At 34.1% G+C, this 21,780-nt stretch overlaps 1 protein-coding gene across 1 annotated transcript in view; it reads left to right on the forward strand.

Annotated features, from left to right (window-relative positions):
- LOC145285859 (cadherin-87A-like) overlaps nt 1–21,780 on the forward strand; it is a 212,310-nt gene that overhangs the window by 36,025 nt on the left and 154,505 nt on the right. Inside the window, exons 6-13 of the mRNA XM_080134300.1 lie at nt 1,336–1,425; nt 3,636–3,740; nt 6,418–6,561; nt 7,448–7,573; nt 10,257–10,332; nt 11,812–11,939; nt 16,500–16,697; nt 20,799–20,963. Coding sequence (XP_079990426.1) covers nt 1,336–1,425; nt 3,636–3,740; nt 6,418–6,561; nt 7,448–7,573; nt 10,257–10,332; nt 11,812–11,939; nt 16,500–16,697; nt 20,799–20,963 — 1,032 coding nt within the window. The remainder of the gene's footprint in view (nt 1–1,335; nt 1,426–3,635; nt 3,741–6,417; nt 6,562–7,447; nt 7,574–10,256; nt 10,333–11,811; nt 11,940–16,499; nt 16,698–20,798; nt 20,964–21,780) is intronic.

Consider the following 21,780-nt stretch of genomic DNA (forward strand, 5'->3'; position numbering starts at 1 on the left):
GTTTATATATTTTACATTCATCCGATAAACACTGTATAAAGGTTATATTTTGTGTCAAGAATGAGAGCATTCACTGGTAAGGGTACCCCAATCGATTAGCAACGAACTAATCCTTCCCCCCACAGAAAAGGCAAATTCTGGGAGGATAGACCTCCTAGATCTGCACAGAATCAGCATAACACCGCAATCAACAGAGACCAGGTTATTACAGGAATGATTTAATCTCTGTTGATTTGAGGGGCCAAGGATAAAAATCCCTAGCCGTTGAAATTGATGGCATAAAAAGAGTTTCATAACATTTGGAAATTTCTAATATCTCATTTTACCAAAGATCATTTGCTTTTTATAAAAAGGAATTTGAATTATTATTTCACCATTTCTGCTATTATTTTTGATTGAAGCATTTTAATTTTGTAATATTCACTAAATTAGCTTCAATTAGGATCGTTTATTAACTCTAATGTTAAACTTTGTAGGCGGACTGTGACAACCGATGTTTATACTTCGGCGTCCAAAACGAAAATGCTTAAAATGGTTTCTACGCATTCACTCAACAAAAACAAAAAATATTTTGAACCAATGAGAGGATTTTCTGAATTTATTCAAAATGCCCCTTTTAACAGAAGGATTGAAAGGAGCCAAGATCTGTCGTAGGTTTCAGCTCAACTGGTTTATTGAAGAAAACTCTAATCTTATATGTGGCCGATGTGGAACAGGTGTAGGCAACGTGAGAATAACGTCAAGGGTGTGAGTTCCATTATAGAAACGTTGTTTTGATTTGAATAAACTAAAATACGCATCAAGTGTGCTTGAAAGCCAAATCACAAAGTAATATTAGGAAAATAAACAAATATTTTAATTGTTTGAAATTTATCACAAATATATTTCGGAGGTAGACTCCATCTTCAGTGTGTTATGTTGTTTTGTTTCGATTTTTGTTCTTTTCTTCTTCCTTGCCATGTTTTAAATTTGAAAAAAAAAAGTCTGTTTGTATAGAGCCGCGCGTTGTATCTGGCAGTTGTATTTTGAAATGTTTGAACTGTGCGTATGTAATACAGCCGCCAGATACAACGCGTGGCTCTATACAAACAGACTTTTTTTTTTCAAATTTACAACATGGCAAAGAAGAAGAAAAGGAAAAACAAAGAAACAAAACAACACACTGAAGATGGAGTATACATCGGAAATATATTTATGATAAATTTCAAACAAGTAAACTATTTGTTTATTTTCCTAATATTACGTTGTGATTTGGCTTTCAAGTGCACTTGATGCATATTTTATTTTATTGTTATATTCTGTATTACTTATTTTGTCTCTCTTTTTTAAATTTAGGTTAAGGCAGTCGTGCAGATTTACGTAACAGACATCAATGATAATAAGCCACAATTTCAAAATGTTCCGTACCAAACGAAAGTTTCGGAGGTAAGTAATATATTTAAATTCTACTGTTGTTTCACTTATAAGTAAAATTGTGGCTCGAATGTGAACAGAAGAGGATATCAAAAAGATCAATAGCAACTTGCAAATAGACTCTTCGGCCTAACGTTCACAGGAAACACTTGAGTTGGAACAATTACATTGAGAGCATTGCCAGGACCGTTGTGAAAATTTGGGTTCTCTCTACTGTGCTAGAAAGCTACTAACGCCCGAAAGTATCCTGTACCTCTATAAGACCACCATTCGCCGATGCATGGAGTATTGTTGTCACATTTGGGCTGGTGCATCTACTACTAGTCTCTCACTCCTAAACAAGGTTCAAAAGAGAGTCGCCAACCTGATAGGTCCTGAACAGTCATCTAGGTTTCAGCCTCTGTCCCATCGACGAAATGTTGCATCACTCTGCCTGTTGTACAAGTACTTTAACGGTAAATGCTCTGACGAACTGCAAGCACTTGTACCCCCTCGACGTAAATACCCCCCGAAAAACCTGACAAGCAGCAAAATCCCACCCCTTCACAGTAGAGATCCCTAGATGTAAGAAAGCCTTCAACTTCAGTAGTTTCTTCCCCAGAACCGCTAGACTTTGGAATTCCCTTCCGGGTTCCTGCTTCCCCAACTGTACTGACATGTAGAAGTTCAAGTGTAACATGAACCGACATCTTGCTGCCCAACTCCCTACATAATACCCCTGTAGCTTATGTCCTTGATAGTAGCCCCCTACATTAAAGTGGCAATGTGCATTGTTTGGGGTGAAAATTTAATAAAAAAAAAAAAGACCAGATGATAAAATGTACTTTTTGAATTCTCATTTAGGTTAAACAACTTAATCAGAAGGCAAAATCGAAAATAGGATGGGAAGAGTGATGTATGCGAAGTAGAAGGTTGGAAGGCGCATCAAACAAAATAAAAAAAAAGTTACGGTTTATGTTCATTGATAGAAGCGCTGGTTGAGTTTGAATAAAATAAATATGTATTAGATACGTTTGAAGCCAAAACAATGCATTATTACAAAATAAACATTTATTTTGTTTGAAATTTATATTGAAATTTATAAATCTATTTCGAAGATATACTCCATCATCAGTATTTCTTTCTTTCTTTCTTTTTTTTGCCATGTTGTTGTTGGAGCATAGAATCAGTAGAAGTCTGTTTGTTGTTTTTACGGTAGTCTTTTCAAATGTCGGAACGGTGTGTTGGTCATGCGGAATTCACGTTAAATGGCAACTTGCAAATAGGCCAGAGGATAAAATGTACTTTTAAAATTCTCATTTAGGTAAAGACAACTTGGCCAGAAGGCAAAATCGAAAATAGGGTGGGAAATGTCATGTATACGGAGTGGAAGGTCAGAAGGTGCATCAAACAAATTAACAAAGGTTAATGGTGTGAGTTCCATTATAGAAACGTTGATTTTATTTGAATATAATAAAATACGCATCAAGTTCGTTTGAAAGCCAAATCACAACGTAATATTAAGGAATATAAACAAATATTTCACTTGCTTGAAATTTATGATTTTAATATATTTCGGAGCTAACCTCCATCCTCAGTATGTTGTTTTCTTTCTTTTTTTCTCTTCTTCTTTCTTGCCATGTTTTAAAGTTGGAGAAAGAAAATTTTCCTTAATATTGTTTTAATCAAATTAAATCAATGTTTCCAAAATGTAACTCACAACCTTGACGTTAATCTCACGTTGCCAATGCACAGTTCTAACATTTCAAAATGCAACCGCTGAAAACAATGCGCGACTCTTTACAAACAGACTTTTTATGTTAATTATTGTTAGCATCTGTCTGTCTTAGCAGCCAATAGAATTTTGCATTTAAGATCAGTCAGTTGCTGTAACTGTGCAGGCCTATCCTGTATCGGTAGGCTTTATTGCAGTTGCCACAGATGTATATGGCACCTTGTTCTAACACCTCTGACGCAGCCTTCTACTACCTGTGCTCTCTCTCCTTCCTTTCTATTGCTGGTCTCTCTTTTCCTCATTCCTTCACAGCACTTCTCCAGCAACTGCAGTCTTCAGCAATGGGCTCCCAGCTGCCGGGCTGATTCCACTTTTCTCCATATCTCACTTGCAGATATCCTTGCAGCGTTGGATAGTTCTTCCTGCTGGTCAGACAATTACAATGATGAACTAATCTTTTTTAATACAATAAATTCAATGTTCAATTAATGTTTGTTTTCTTTTTCAGAATGCTACAGTTGGGTTGACAGTCTTCAAAGGCGTGTCAGTCACCGACATTGACAGTGGTATCAATGCTGAAATCACCCTGAGTTGTTATACAGTTAATGCTGAGGTAAGATCAAAATAATAGCGAATACATTAAGCTTAAAGAATAGTAATAATAAACCGGCATAGTACTTTTTTTTTCATATCTCTATATTTAAAGGGAGAAAACTCTTTTGTACCTTAAAATTATCTTCCTTTATTTTAGAAGACATAACATTTTGACATAAGATTTATCTACCCTTTATGAAAGAGATTGGAACAGAGTTATCTGCCCCTGCATAGAGCAAACAACATAACAAAGTAAAAACTTTAAAATGAAAGCTGTTTTTGAAATCGCCTTAATAACAGAGATTTAATTGCTTCTCAATTCGTAGCAATTCTTTCAGTAGTCAGTCAATGTCAGAACGTGTCAGGTTATATCTAGCAATGAGGCCATTATTACTTCTTTGTTACCATTACTTCCAAATCAGCAGATATCTCCACACAACATTTAGATTGTACTAGCGGGAGTGGGGGTCACCCGGCTTTGCCCGGGCGTAAAATACACTTTAATATGATATTTTAATTTGTCCAGATTTCTTATATATTATTATTATAGAGTCGTGATTTCAAAAGTAAAAAAAAAAAAAAAAAAAAAATGTATTTGGGTCCCATCAGCTAAAATCGAAACTGTAACATTTAAAGCTGGTGACGTTCCCACTGTACCAACGTAACACACATATGAACTTAAAAATAAACTAAGATGAATGTACGAAATGTACAACAATTTTTTTCAATTATGACCCATTTTTGACCCCTTTTTTCAATTATGACCCATTTTTGACCCCTTAAAAACTATTTCAACCGGTTAAAGACCCTTAAAAGAACGGGCTGTAAAAAATCCAATCATCCGAGGCCCCTAGCACTTTTGGTTTTGGAGGAAATAGAGTTTGAAAATATGGAGACAGACAGACAGACAGACATATAGCCTTTTATATATTAGATTTTGAATGAGTCCCCAAGGAAATCGAAAAGTATATATACTCTCATCTTTTTAGTTCATTAGTTAAACATTTTAAAACGCTACACAATAGTTTTCACAGGACTGGTTTTGTCAACGTATGTTTGCACATGTATGTTGTCGTCCATAATGAAGAAAACAATAGAATAATGTATTTATGCATACGTGCATGGGTTCTGGTCTTTCATTCTTTTGATCAAGTCTTCTCCTCTCGTAGGCGCTGATCCTCTCCTGGCTTTTTATCTTCTGTTTAACTTAAGACGAATAACTACTCATTCATGAAAACACAATAGAGACTTGTTGAGTTTTCAAAAGGTTTTATTTAGATAGAGTTTACTCATTGAGGGAGAGACCATTTAACTAATTAATTAGATTTATTTTCTGTTTCAATTCTCAAAGAAATTGCTAAGGAATTAATAAAGCTGGTCCAAAAATAACTGTATTATGAGTTATATATTAAAAAAAATTATCCAATTATTAATTTTAAAGTCACCTTTATCGCCTAACTATGGCCATTGTACTTTATTCTGCAAAGTTAGAAGATTATATAACTTTAGTGGAACGGCTTTCTATTTATATAGTCAATAAATCTCCTATAACCATGATAATTATATGTTCTGGATATATCATTTTTTTTTTAATGATGACATATATATATAAATTAATTTAAATAAACTCGTTTCTTATCATTGAGCAATTTCAGTTGAAAAAAGTCGGTCAATTTAGCTCTTATGCGCAGATCATCATATATCGATTAGATCACTCTGGCAGATGTTAAAAAACATTTTAAAAATAAATGTTTAAATTCAACAGCATTTCTCGCGGTTAACTGTAACCGAATGGATTAGGCCCTTGCTAATGAAGCCAGAGATGGCTTCTGTCGCCGGGTTTGAATCTATCGACTGGTGTTAATCGTGACACTCTGCACTGATAATTCCTGATAATATGAAACACTAGTGTCTAGGTATTTAATATTATTATAGTAAATAATTACATATATATATATATATATATATATATATATATATATATATATATATATATATATATATATATGAGCACAAACAGTTAATAAAATATGTTAAAAAACACTTTGAAATGAGTTAAAAACATATGGAATATGGAAATTCTTTTAACTTTCTTGAAGTTTTACATTTGGATTTTACCGTCACTGGATTTTTTATCTTCCACCAGACTATCCATTCGTGTGTAATCACCTTTTTCTTCACTATATTCCCTCTGCTTCACTTTTTTTGTTATCAAGTAAGATCTTTGACTTACTTGTTGTTTCATCAAATACTTCTGCATGCAAAATCCGATCCAGCATTTTGCTAATTCCTACTCTCTGATGAGAAGGAAAGTATTTCTTCAAAACTCCGCGGATTAAGGACTATCCATTTATCTAGTGTTTCCTTTTCAGATTAAATGTGTTTTTAACTCTCTTTCTAAGTGTTTTTTAACATGTTTTATTATAAAAAAGTTTGGAACCAAAGTTCTTCGTTAGGAAACTCCTTCGCTTGTATTAGCTTGACAAGAAAGTGGTGAAATTTTTAATTTTAATTTCAAATGATGTCTTTTCAAATAAGTTTTCGTTATAATACCTTTGCTTTACAAGTCATTTTAAAGAGCGTTTTTCGCTCTATCGCATCGTTCAAATAACACTCATTTTAAAACAATTATGCTTTCTTTTCGGAATTTACTTATGTAATAATTAAAATTTTTTTCTGAATATTTCCATTTCTAGGATGTGGAATCCTGTGACTATTTTACTATCAACACCGTCAGAGACAATTCGGGGGAAGAAGGACGATACAACGGAATTGTCATACTTAAAAAGCCTGTTGACTATGAGAAGAGAAGTTCTTATGTTATGTCCATATTGGCTGTCGTAAGTGTATCGATTTTCTATCTAGTTTCTATAGAAAGAAATATTTGTTCATGACGATGATGATGATAATCATCATCATCATCATGCTGTGTTAATGTTAAGATGTTGATGTTAATGTTGGCATAAAAGACAACGTTTTTGTTTGAAATAAACAAAGTCTTTGTGAATGAAAATGATTGAAGCAATGTTGCCTATCCGCCATATTCATGTTGACACACCTGTTCTCGTTAAATACCTGAAGTTAAGCAACGTTGAGCCTGGTCAGATGGGTGACCGATTTGGGAATTCCAGGCACTGTATGTAGGAGGACGTCGACACCTCCCTGCAAGAGTTGCAAAAACCTAACCTCGTCATCTCCCCTAACGGGGATATACATGCGACTGGAGATCGCTTGTGAGTTTCATACTCCTATGGAACTTTCTCCTTTGGAGGAGGCCGATTAAATCCTCATAGGGTTAGTGCCGGTTCCAAATAATGTTTTCAAAGATGTGACTAAGTTTCTCTATTAAAAACGCCCCAACGACGCAACACACATCAATTTCATACTTTCCAACAAACGTCAACAATATCGGACGTATACCTTTTCTCACTCCACCACACCTTGGGGTTAGTACTACCAACAAAATGAAGAGAAAACAAAGTCTTCTCCATTGAAAAAAGTTGTCTTAACAACGAAAGTCTTGGAATATTATTTGGTTGTTTAGGAAGGAAGAACACCAAACGCATGATACAGTGGTGCTGCTGAGGATCGACTGTGCAACTAATAAAGTAGACACAAGGAAGGTTTTTTTTTTTTTTTTTAATATAGTTTTAAAGGAAGGAAACCTTTCAAGACTACATCTATACAACCCATAATATTATTTTAATTTTATTTTGCCATTTTCAGGATAAAGGAACTCCAGCACAATCTTCTTCGGTGAATCTTCTGATTATCGTGAATGATTATCAAGACAACCCGCCATTTTTTCTGCAATCACCATACACTGTTTTCATATCAGAAGGAACTCCTCCGGTAAGTAGTTGGAGATTGCCTCATCCACCACGTATTTTCCGTGGAATTTCCTTTGATCACAGAGAAAAATATTGTATTATTTAAATTATCCTATTTTCATCTCGAATGTTATTCTCACAATGGCTCGGTCGACGTAACCTCTGACCTGCTTCATGTGTGCCCAATCACACTTAAGAATATTTGAATGGAATTTCGAATAGAACCTTTCATTTAATCAACGGAGTAGCTTATTCTCACTCCGTCAGCCTTGATTGTGTAGAAGTCCTTAGTAATTCTGAATTGTATCCTTAGTATTGCCTGCACTGTAGATTGGTATATATTAATTAATTAATTAATTAAATTTAATTTAATTAACGTCGAGAAACAATTAATTTAATTTAATTAATGTTGTGAAACAACAACCAAAAAAGACGAGGATAATAGTCCGCAATAAATAAAATTAATAAATAATACCCATCTCAATAATGAATTCCAATTAAATAACATATATATATATATATATATATATATATATATACCATTTGGTATGGACCTGACCATGGAAGATCAGATCATAAATAAACGTGGATTTATAAGACCAAAATATCCAACCTTGATCGCCCTTCGGGGCCCGTCTTGCAGTGGATAGAGATGGTGAATCTCTACGGTTCCAGGTGAGCATTGTCTGAAGATAGCGGTTTCAATCCTACTCAAAGCCATGCAAAAGCTTACTTTGCCAAAACGTGGTGAGACAACAACAACTATGGAAGGCAGTAATTGCTGAGGATGCAGTTAGGAGATTCGGAGTACCTATCTCATTGCGATTACCACCTGATGAAGGCCAGAGGAATAGTTGGCCGAAACATCGTGAAACAACACCTAAAAAAGATGAGGATAATAGTCAGCAATAAATAAATGAATTCGTTGTTTAGAAAGGAAAGAAAAAAAAAAGCTGATCCCAAAACTGTGGAAATACTTTCAAAAAGTAAGAAGCACATGATTTTTGCTTGCATTCCCAGGCTGCATCCCCAGACAAGCTGCTGAAGCTAAACAGATGTGGATGAGAGTAAGATGATGCCAACATCATTAAAGGTTGCCAACGAAAATCCTTTTGTCTTGAGTTTTTCTTTGTGATATAACTTTCTGAAAAAAAAATGATCTTCATTATGCTATGACGAGCCATCCACCGACAACAGCCAAGTGCAGATCTGTAGTTTTTTGAACATGACATCTTCACGCATTCCAAGTGAGCCTTAATAAAATTCCAAACAATCATTGATGTGACAAGTCACAATGAGTACAATAATAATGTAGACCTTGTGGACAAGGAGACAAAACAGTAAACCATAAGTGAATGCAACAAGCTGGTTCAAAAGTAACACAAAAAATAGGAATGATGCTTCACTGGGGTCTGTAATATTGAAGAGTTGGTTATTTTACCCGAGTTTTTAATAAAGACCTTCGGTATATACGATGTGCCTTCAATAAGTTTCCAGACTTATTTCGTATAGGCACTTTTAATGATAGTACACACATGAAACTTTAGTCCCCTTTGAAGTAATCTCCTCCGGCTGCAATGTACTTGTTGTATCATTTCACAAACTTTTGGAAGGCCCCATGGAAGTCCTCTTGTGTGAGTATGTCAATGACCCTTGTCACGGCATCTTTCCTCTTCTCAATTTTCTCATAAGAACAGCCTCTAAGGATTTCCTTGAGCCTAGGGAGTAATCAAAAGTCTGAGGGAGCAAGCTCTGCACTATAAGGAGGGTGAGGAACTGTCTTGATTTCCCATCTTGGTCAAATAATTTGTGACGAGGATGGAGTTGTGGATTGGTGCATTGGGATAAACTTCATGAAAATCTTTTTTATCTTCTGTTCCTCATGAATAACAGTGTACAGTTTCCACATTGACATCAAACTGTGCAATTATTATTTCTATAAACACATGACAGTCCTTATCCATGAAATTCTTTATTTGACCAATCAAATTTGGTCTTTTGACTTCCTTTCTCCTCCCACACTTCTCATCATCCCTCACAGACCCCTTGCCTTCCTTGAATCTCTTATACCATTCAAGAACTGATGCTCGATTCATGCAAGATGGTCCAAAAGCAGTCTGAAGCATTCCATACGTTTCTGTGGCATTTTTTCCAAGTTTAAAACAGAATTTTATTGCAAATCGTTCTTCTAAAGTGTCCTCACCTCCTGATTGCATTTTTGAAATTCACCAGCTGTGACAATCAAGCTTTACTAGGGTGTATTCCAATTCCTGCTGTAACTGTTCATTTGAATCTGAAGTCACAAAAAATAATCAGTCATCCCATAAGATGCATAATAATAACATACTGAATTTTCAAGAGTCTGCGACAACTTTAAATGCCTGTACGAAAAAGTCTGGAAACTTATTGAAGGCACCTTGTCAAATCAAGGGAACATTGCGTCTGTTGTTTGAGAAGAAAGTAGAACCAAAAAGAATTTCTTTTTTCGATTTTAACAAACAAGAAAAATGCGATTTTATAGGCAACCGTTCTAATTTTTATAGGCAACAGACCAACTATGCTTCTGACCGAAGGACATAGCCTTTTTGTACATATGAGAAATTACATCTAAGAATGAATTAACTTGTTGAACCTGATGGGATACTTCCAGATATTCTTTTTGGTTTATTTTATTTTCATATTTAATGGGTTTTTTTTCAATTCAGAATACACCGATCACACAACTGAAGGCTCAGGATGGAGATACCGGAAACCCAAATCCGGTGAAAATATTCATTTCCGGTAAGAATTAGATTTTGGCTCATTCATTTAAATTAAAATAATTCTTACTCAACCCAAACAAGCCATATTGCTACTTGAACTTAAACGACTATTATGTGGCCATTAGTACAGGACCATTGTGCAGGGAGTTGAGCAGTGAGATATATGTTTGCATTGCATATAAATTTCCACACATTAGTTCAGTCAAGTAAGTAAGAAAGTGGAAGGGAATTCGAATGCTTGGCAGTCCGAATGATGAAACTGTTAGAGCAAAAAGCTCTCCATTACGTTACCAAACTTTTTTTTTTTTTTTTTTTTACACAGTGATCACCACTTATCAAGGCCCGGAAGCCACTCAGGGATAAGGGTTATTGCAAGTACATTACGTTAGTGTGGAGATTTGATGAAGTGTTTACTTAAGGGGGCGGTTCATTAGGAATTTGTTAACATTAGACTTGAAGACATCCAAGTTGTAGTCCGGAGGGAAGCAGGCAGACGGAACAGAGTTCCACAGGCGTGCAGTTCTAAGAAAGAAGCTTTGTTCATGGAATCCGCGTTTTGATTTAGGCACAGATATAGAGTGGGGGAAATTTTTCACAGTGGATTCAGCTAGACGGGTGTTTTTCGTGAAAGATTGGCGAGGGGGGACCAGGGATTGGAGTTCAGACGAGCACCTGCCATGAAAATAACGATAAAACTCAGATTCTATTAGTAATTTGTTTTATTCCTGAAGTAAAATAAATCCTTTTCATAACATATTTTTGTAATTTTTCTTTTAGTTCCTTTTTTATATTCCGGCAATAAAATAAGTAATATCGTTTATATATAATTATATTTTATTTAATGCCTGCTCTCTTTCAATGCACAGAAAATTTATTTACACATTTATAACATGTTTTTCTCCAATGACAATGTAGCCAAAGCTGTTTGGCCCGTCTCTGGTAATCAGCATAGCGTTTTGTCCTCACGTTCCAAAAGGTTACCGACGCCTAATCTATACTAGGGTTTTCCAAACTTCAGGACACCATGGAGCCCCTGAGCAAGGTAAAGGCTTTTCATGGAGCACTAGCAAGATAATTTCTAAAATAAATATGAAAAACATTAATTACTTTCAAATTTGAACACTAACTAATGTATATGTTTGCAACCATTTTTTGTTTTTGATTAATCAAAAATTGTTGCATTTTTTGTGAATTCATCTTTTCTTTACTTTTTCATGAGCCATCCTGAAACTCTTTACACCTGTAGTTATGTATCATATCTTTTTTCAGTAAAGCAGATCAATGATTAGATGTTTGCAGCCATTAAATTTTTCCATTGGTCCTCTTTAAGAAAGGGCTTTCAAAGTCCTTCAACCTCACTCACGGAATCCCAGGTCTCTGTGAAGCCCACTTTGAGAAACCCTGATCTAGACAACTTGTAACACGAACATATTGAACCTGTGGCTCTAGTAAATATATCAAATCATTTTGTCTGTAACTAATTTCTTTCTATTTTTAGATCCTCAAGGTTATTTCATACTTGGTCCTACGGTTCCTGATGTTGGCATCATTTACGCTTCAAATTTGTCTTTGATAAAACCTCTGGATCGAGAAACAATGGGAGCAAGGTACACCTTTAATATTAGCGTAAGTGACGTTTTTTTGTGTCTATTTGCTTGCAATAAGTATTTATTTTATTTCTTTATAGTTATACCCCCTCAGTATTGTCGTGTAATAGTAACATTTTTTTTTAATATGTGGGATACACTCAATGGGTTATTAGTAAATCTGAACAAAGGTGAACAGGAATTATTGTTCAATTCATTTATTATTTAAGAGGCAACTTAATTTATGTTGTTCTACCTTCTTGATCTACACTCTGTGAACTGCTGGGAAGGCAAAATCTTTGATTTGACTGGTTTTATTCATATTATTAGGTTGGTGCAAAAATAATGTTGTTTTTTATATAAAAGTTGAACGTCAACAAAAGACATTATTTTTGCACCAACTTAATATTTATATTCTTCTTCTTCTTCTTCTTCTTCTTCTCAACTACTACTACTACTACTACTAATACTACTACTACTACTACTACTACTACTACTACTCACTAGGAGTTTTCATACGGGTCATCATCAAAGAATTCTCTTTGAGAACAAACTCTGGTGTTCCCTGGAGTCTAAGTGACAACAAGTCTCTCCAGATTTCCAGTACTTTCCGCTTCTTTCAACAATCGCTGCAAATGACATTGCATTATCAAAACAGCCGCTTACCATTGATTTCTTATTGGCAGCGATAATTCGTCTTCACTAGAATTTTTTGTGGCAATAATAAGCCTCCCCAAGGTCCTCACACTCATCAAATGGAGGTCTGGTTAGTGTTTTCTCTTCTTGGTCTTTCGATACTCCTTAACCCTTGTCAACTATTTGGTATGATGCCAGTTGATGCCGACATTTTTTTTGGGGGGGGGATTAACTTAAAATTATACACTTTCAGATTTCTTCATTCCACATAGTTTTTCTTTATTTCTAAGAATAACATACAGATTCCAGAGTATGACATAAAGTGCTGTAATTGTGACATAGAGATACCTAAGTGTGAAATACAGAATACTGAATGTAACCTACCGATTCTGGAGTGTGACGAAAATATTCGTAAGTGTGACATACAGATCCTTAAGTGTTACATACATATTTTTAAGTGTGAAATATAGATTTATGAGTGTGGCATACAGATTTCTAAGTTTGACATAAAGATTCCTGAGTGCGATATAATAATTTCTGGTTTAACATAAAGATTCCTGAGTGTGACATAACGATTCCTTAATGTGACATAAAGACTCCTGAGTGTAATATAAATATTCCCAAGTGTGATATAAAAATCCCTGCGTATGACAAAAAGATGCCTAAATATGACATAAGGATTTATGAGTGAGACATCAACGTTACAAAGTGTGACATAAATATTTCTCAGTGTGACATAAAGATTACAAAGTGTGACATAAAATTCTTAAATGTGACATACACATTCTTGAATGTAACATAGATTCCTAAGTGCTACATACAGTTTGCTGAGTGTGACATAAAGATTCCTAAGTCTGACAAAAAGATTCCTAAGTGTAACATACAGGTTCCTTAGTGTGACATAAAGATGTCTGAGTGTAACAAAAAAGATTTCTTAGTGTGACATAACGATTTCTGAATATAACATAAAGATTCCTAAGTATTACATAAAGTTTCCTGAGTAGGACATAAAGATTCCTAAGTGTGACATAAAGATTCCTAAGTGTGACATAAGGATTTCTAAGTGTAACATAAAATTCCTGAGTGTGACATAAAGATTCTTAAGTGTGACATAAAGATTCTTAAGTGTGACATAAAGATTTTTAAGTGTGATATAAAGATTCCTAAGTGTGAGATACGAATTCTTAAATGTGTCACATACATTCCTAAGAATGACATAAAGATACCTCAGTTTGACATTTTTCACAACATTTTGGTCGATGTAACCTTTGACCGTCTTCAGGTGAATCTTGTCGAAGCTAAGAATCTTTATGTCAAACTCGGGAATCTGTGAATTTTTTAACAGAACTGTTTATTTAATCCACCCAGGTAGCTTGGAGCCATAGCTGGACGGATACAAGATCTAAGTAATAATCATTTCTAAGCGACAACTTTCTGCTAAGAATACAAATGTAGCTTAGGTGACGGACAACGCCGGAAAATATTGGAGGTAAAACTGGTTGTAAACCGGATTTATGGTGATTACATCAACACTACATTCCGATTGAAGAATCGAGATCATGAAACAATGAAAGAAATATTTAACTCTGGATTGGAAAAGTACAAAACACCATACAATAGAAGAAGAATGTCAAAATAAATGAACAGTAATTCCAACCAACAGAATTTTAAATATAAAAGTAAGTCAAAATTAAGACAGTCAGAGAGAAGAGAGAGAAGAGAGAGAGAGAGCCACCAGTGACACATTTTTGCCGTCGCCTGATTGACCAACCATAAACCACCCACACACAGACCGAACTCTCTCTTGTCATACGTCACTGTAAAATGAATAAAACTTTGTTGATTTAACAAGTCGTTGTTTGATTACAAAATCGACGATCATCGGAGTATAATACTAAGGCGCACACTTTGTAAAAGTGCGTTTATAAAATATATAAATCACAGTACAACAAAATTACAAATTACTTAAGACTTCTACCTAGTCACGGCTGAGATCATAGAATAATTAAAGTGTTCAATTCCAAATTCCATAAAAATTTCTGAGACGCATCTGTAGAATGTTATCACTAGGGCTGTGACAACAGCATATTCTTTTCATTCTTTTGACTCTCAAGTATATATCCGACACAGTTAATCAACTGAGAACCACACCGGGTTATATAAAAACATATGATATTAACGAATATATACTGAAGAGTTAAAACAATGAAAAGAATATGCTGTTGTCACAGTTATACATATATATATGTTATATTTGTTCTTATATATATATATATATTATATTTATTCTTGTATTATATATATATATATATTCTTTATATACGTGTGTATATATATGTGTTTGTTGTGTGTGTGTGTGTGTGTGTGTGTGTGTGTGTGTGTGTGTCGTTGTTGTTATTATTAGGGCTGTGAGAACAGAATATTCTTTTCATTGTTTTGACTCTTGAGTATATATCCGTTAATATCTTAAATGTTTTTATATAGCCTGGTGTAGTTCTCTGTTGATTAACAGTTAGACACACTTAATCAACCGAGAACCACATCCGTCTATATAAAAACATAAAATATTAACAGATATATACTCAAGAGTCAAAACAATGAAAATAATATGCTGTTGTCACAGCCCTCATAATTGTGAGAAGAATATCCAAGAAACAGTAATCTGAAAAATCCAAATAATCCAAATCTTATGTTCCTGAATTCTTGAGATGAAGATTTATTATTTGAATTATTCGCATCCTTCAGACTATTGTTATAAAAATGATAAAAATTGATATTCATTTCGCATCTCTTGTTATAAAATTACAATTTTACAAGACATTTAGCTGCACACCTTGGCTTTGATAGCATGATTGAAGCTGTCGAGCGAAGTTGTCAAATGATGGCTATCTTCATCTAATGTTTGAAGATACCAGAACACAGAGTTCTTACTGTGACAGGCTCACACCACTAAACAACACACATTCAGAGGTTAATAACATCTTGAGTGATATTTTCATCACATTTTGGGCATAATCATGTTGACAGACTCGTTCCCACTGGATCAACGAAATTAAGCAACGTTGAACCTGGTTAATACTAAATGGGTGACCATTTGTGACTTTCAGGCGCTGTATGTGCTCTCTGCTTATCTCAGCAGTCGTTTGGACTTCTCTTTGCCACTGGACTCAAACAGTGCCGATTCAGGAGAGGTGTGGTTGGCGATTTCACAAACCTTTCATCACAATTACATGTGCAGCTGCTCCTATAGGGGGTGTCCATTGTCTTTCGAGACTGAACGGAGGCATCATTTGGTCGATGTGACCTACGACCTTATTCAGGTGTATCTTACCGAGCTCGATAATATTTCTGTCAAACTCTGAAATATTTCTGTTGAACTAAGGAATCTTTCTGTTGAACTCGGGAATCTTTCTGTTGAACTCGGGAATCTGCATGGAATTTTGAACGGAATCTTTATTTAATCTATAAGGGCAGCATACTCTTGCCCCGTCAGCCATGGCATAGTGGATAAAATAAAGTTCAGTTGTAAGTTACACTCTTTTGGAGGTTGATGGTCCAATCCTTAATGACACTACAAAAAAAAAAAAAAACTGCGAATTACTTAGGACTTATACTTGGTCATAACTGACGAAATGAGAGCATACTACCCTGTGGAATAAATAAAAGGTTTTGTTTGAAAATATGTGCAGATTCTATAGTTCAACAGAAGGATTAACGAGTTTTAAAAGATACACCCGAAGAAGGTCGGAAGTTACATCGACCAAAATATTGAGAAAATATTGCTCAAGATGAGAACAGTAGTTCCAAGTATGCAAACAATACGAAATCTTATGCTTTTTAGCATGTATTCTGTTTAGTTCCACTTTTCATAATTATGTAAGTTCTGTGATATTGGCATCTTAAATATTATAAATGTTTTTATTTTTAAGCAGTTTGCATAATAATTATTTCTTACTTCTTTTAGGTCCAGGAAGTTGTCAATGGTGTTCTTGATCCTTTTTCCAAAGTCAATTCTTTTGTGAATGTTGAAATTATAGATGAAAACGACAATGCACCCCGGTTTTTGAAAAATGAATATACAATGATTTTTCGTGAATTCATAAAATCCAATGGCACTGGAGCTTTGGTAGGAAACCCAATTGTCGCTGTGGATGGAGATACTGTAAGTTTGGAGTTTTTTTAATTGACATAAACTTGAAATGCAAATATATACTGAAATATTGTATTAAATATTGACATAAACTTGAAATGCAAATACAGTGCCACGCAAAAGTATTGGATACATTACATTTTTCTTCATAACTTTAATTAGGGTTCAAGATTTTACCTAAAATTTGGTCAGTATTTGAATGATCAAACTATATCTATTACTAGTGGAGATTTGTTATGTGTCTGTTTGAAGCTGAAACTATTATTTCTATTAATGTTGGATTATTATTCTATTATACTATCTGTTAATTCTCAATTTAGTTTGCTAATTCAGACTAGTATATTATTTTTCAATTCAAGTGGTTGATAGTGTAGTACCTGGTCTGTTGTAATCATATGATCCTCCAAGGCATTATTTTTTCCTTTTAGGGAAGGTAGTGTTGTATATGTTTGTTTGTCATGATATCATCCTACCAGTCTAGCCCAAATATATGACCAGAACTATATTATTACTCCTGTGGCGATTCAATCGGGAAATGATGCTTATGAACGCTAAAAAGCAAGTGGCTCTAATTGCTACACTCTTTCCTTCTCTTTTTTGTTTAGATTCACGTTTCTTCTCACTCTCAAAAGCAAGGAAGTTTTCACAGAAACGTGTGAACTCAAAATATTTTCAACTAATGAAACTCGTTCAAAACCCTCAAAAGTAACACGTACATGTGAATGTAGTAAGATGGTGTGAAGTTAAAAATTCCTACAAAACAAACAGTCAAAATCTACAGACGCAGAGAATACTCAATCCATCGCGCATTAAACAAGACTGCAGAACATCCCCTCTGGCCTTTGGTTAAAGAAGGCTGAACAGACTCAATGACTCACATACAAACTTTCTCCATCTTATGTGTACATTCTTACACACAGGCAATAGTCAGGAGAACAGAAACGAATTGCTGCTCACATCAACATTTTTCGCTCGCCGCATGTGGATTAGGCTTTTTCGTATATTAAAAGCGATATTTTTCCAGTCGCGATCACCGGAAATGTCCGAAAGCAATCAGATTTGATTAATGTGGAAATATTTTCCTTATATCAGATAATTGCTATTCAATTTGGACAATCCCCTTGTTATGGGGAGCTGGCCCCCCCCCCAATATCTTGGGAAAATAAAAATAAAAAAAGTGTTTCCGCAGTAAATAAAATACTACCCCGCAGTCAAAGTTGACTTCATTAAGTCATTATAACGTGCACCTGCCAATTCTAAATAGTTAAATAAATTCAAACGTGCTTCCAGTAGTATTTCGCGGTGGTCCAATGGTTAACGTCGCATGTTTTTTTTTCACACTTTGATTTCCAATTTTGCCTCAAAGGTTCGGGTTCGATCCTCATACTTACCTCCCAAAACTTTTTTTTTATTTTATATACATTAACGAGAATAGGTTAAACCAATGCACAAACATACACAATGCCACGCTGCCAAATACTCACATAAGTATACTGCTTACATATGCATATATTCACACTGTAAACATTTTGATTTGTGACTGACCTAGTTTTCCTTACCAAACCTTTATATTCTTATCTCTTGTATGAAAAAATGTTTTGTTATAAAATTTTGTTTTTCTCCAATTTTTCATTTATAAAACTCTGTTTATGGTTCATGTAACACTTGCTACCTGATGACCCTTCTATTCTTTCAATGTTTAATTTATTTCCATTTTATATATTTGTATATATTCTTCATTTTTATTCCTTCGCTAAAACTTAACATTTATATCCAACTAGCAGGGGTGCCCGGCGTTGCTCGGGTGTTTGGAGGTGTATGCTGTGCAAAAAAAGCAAAAAAACAAAAAAATGGTTAATTTTTTAAAACTTTGACCCCTATTATGACCCCTTAAAATTTATAGTTTCGGGCTCAAATCACTTTATTAAGTTAGATCCAGGTTCAAGGAACCTATATCTAAAATTTCAAGTGTCTAGACCCAAAATTGTCTGAGGAGTTTGGTAGAGTTCTTAAAGGTCAAATCGTTGAAATTTGACCCCTTAACAGCCAAATTTCTGGCTGACACCCGTCACATCGATTTTCCCAAATCTCAGTACCCGGTATTTCAAATTTCGAGTCTATAGACTAAAAATTGACAGAGTTATTGCGTAGGGAAATGTACACAGACAGACAGACAGACACACAGACAGACAGACAGACAGACAGACAGACAGACACGTTCACTTTTATAGATATATAGATTGTTGCTATGGTTGTTGGCTATACCCAACGACACCATATATCGAGGCTACATTAAGTCACCACATTTTTAGTTTTTTACTATAGGACTATCTTTCCACGTTCAATTAAAGATAGGTATAATAGTATGTCCTGTTGTCATCATATATATTCCCAGGCATTACCTCTTCTCTTTGGGGGCAAATGAAGTAGTGTAGTATCTATTCTCTTGTCATAAAACCATACTTCCAAACATTATATTCTCTTTTGGGGATAACATAGTATCTATTTATTTATTATAATAACATCCTCCTAAGCATTACCTCGTCTTTGGGAGATGAGAGTAATGGAGTATATATTCGTTTGTCATGATACCATCCTTGCTGGTTTGGTAAAAATATCTGACTAGAGAGAACATATATCTGCTAGTATATATATGCTGAACTACTGGGTGGAGCGATAAAACTGTCGCCTTAGAAAAGACAACATGATTTCATTTCCATTTAATGAAAACCGGTTTTCTTCTTTTGTTGCAGACCATATGCTAGTTGACCAGTTGTGTACAAATCCCAAGAGCGATAGGAGCCTTTTATCATGTCTAAAAGTCACACAGCGTTCAACGAGCGAGATCGGAGATGCACCTCCGTACTACTCATGTTCTTTACCGATCGAAGTTATGACAACAGAATCATTAACACCACCTTCAAAATGCAAATCAGGGCGGTTCAATGCTTCAGGGCATAACTCAACACATTGGACGACCCACGGTTATGGTCTTTGGTGCAGTTTCAAGTGACGGTCACATCATGCCAGCTCACATCTTCAAAGTCGGCTTTATAGTCAATACCAAAGTCTACCTAGATGTGCTGAAGAGTGTGGTGATCCCTTTGGTGCAATCAGGTGGCTGCTGGCAGACTCTGGGTATGGCAGCAGGACACGGTGCTGGCCCACAAGTCCAAAGAGATCCAGGCTTGGCTTCAAAAGGATTTCTACGACTTTGTGCCTTTCTCTCACAGCCCCCCCCCTCCGACCTGAACCTGCTGGACTACTTCATTTGATCATACGTTAAGAACATCGCCAACATGACCTTCCACAACACCAAAGCCAGTTTGATTGCTGCCATCCACCGAGTATTCGCCATACTCTCGCCGATGCTTGTTGAAAAGGTATGCTCCAAGTTCCGGACCCATATTGAGGCAGTGATTGAGGCTAAAGGCGACTACATTGAAAAGATGTTAGGACTACTACATAATCAAGTTACCAGAATTGATTTTTCAATAAAAGTTTTAAAATAAAGCTGTAGTGTTGTTTTCTTTAGGGCGACAAATTTATCGTTTCACCCTGTACTTAAAACTATAACTTTATATTAAAACTATAAGCCCCCCTCTCTTTAGGGGGGGAACCTTTGTGGCATTCGGGCCAAGATCAAAGTGTAATATCTGTTCCGGCAGATGCTGCAATCAAAGACCATTGTCCGTGTGGCAATCTTTTGGTCCATGTAGGGGCAACCCTATATACCAAATGGACTTCACTATCCAGCTCCCATTTCCCACCTCTCGGGAACTGGTCTCCTTTTCCCTTCCCCCTCTCCCCTCTCTCATTAAAAAACGGCCTTGTGCCTAATTTGCTCAGTGGGCTGTACTTAAAACTATAACTGTATATTATTGCTTGTATTAATCTACATTCAATGTTTAATTTAAGAAGTAAGGAGTAGTGTAGTAATTCTTTGGTGTCATGAGACACTTCTCCCAGGCATTATCTCTATCAGGACGAACTATAATATTACTCTGGAGAATAGTATAAAATCTCTTCGTTTATCATGATGTCATTCTTCCAGGTTTGCAAAAATAAAAATATGCTAGTATATTTAATTCAGGTTATTTTTTTTCCTTCTAGGCATCCAATGCTAAATTTTCTATTGAAATTACCAGTCAAACAATTCCTGGAGTCTTTGGAGTTTCACCCACCACAGGAATCAAATCTACAGCTGTGAGTCTTATTGCACTCGAACCGTATTACTTGGACTATGACAATGCGAAATATAGGAATCAAACAATTGTGGTAAGTAAACGTTGGTATTTTAATATTTATATTTATTTTTGCATTTTTTATTATAAACATGTTTTTATTATAAACATTAAACATCTTTTTATTATAAACATTTTTTTATTATAAACATTTTTATTATAAACATTTTTTATTATAAATTTTTTTATTATAAACATTTTTGTATTATAAACATTTTTTATTATAAACATTTTTTATTATAAACATTTTTTATTATAAACATTTTTGTATTATAAACATTTTTTATTATAAACATTTTTATTATAAACATTTTTTATTATAAACATTTTTTATTATAAACATTTTTTATTATAAACGTTTTTTATTATAAACATATTTAGTTATAAACATTTTTATTTTAAACATTTTTTATTGTAAACATTTTTATTATAAACATTTTTGTATTATAAACATTTTTATTATAAACATTTTTATTATAAACATTTTTTATTATAAACATTTTTATTATAAACGTTTTTATTATAAACATTTTTAATTATAAACATTTTTATTATAAACATTTTTTATTATAAACATTTTTTTATTATAAACATTTTTTATTATAAACATTTTTTATTATAAACATTTTATTATAAACATTTTTATTATAAACATTTTTTATTATAAACATTTTTTTATTATAAACATTTTTATTATAAACGTTTTTATTATAAACATTTTTAATTATAAGCATTTTTATTATAAACATTTTTTTATTATAAACATTTTTTTATTATAAACATTTTTTATTATAAACATTTTTATTATAAACATTTTTATCATAAACATTTTTTATTATAAACATTTTTAT

Source organism: Euprymna scolopes, chromosome 10, assembly GCF_053919585.1.
Source record: "Euprymna scolopes isolate OS-2025 chromosome 10, ASM5391958v1, whole genome shotgun sequence".
Lineage (NCBI taxonomy): Eukaryota > Metazoa > Mollusca > Cephalopoda > Sepiida > Sepiolidae > Euprymna > Euprymna scolopes.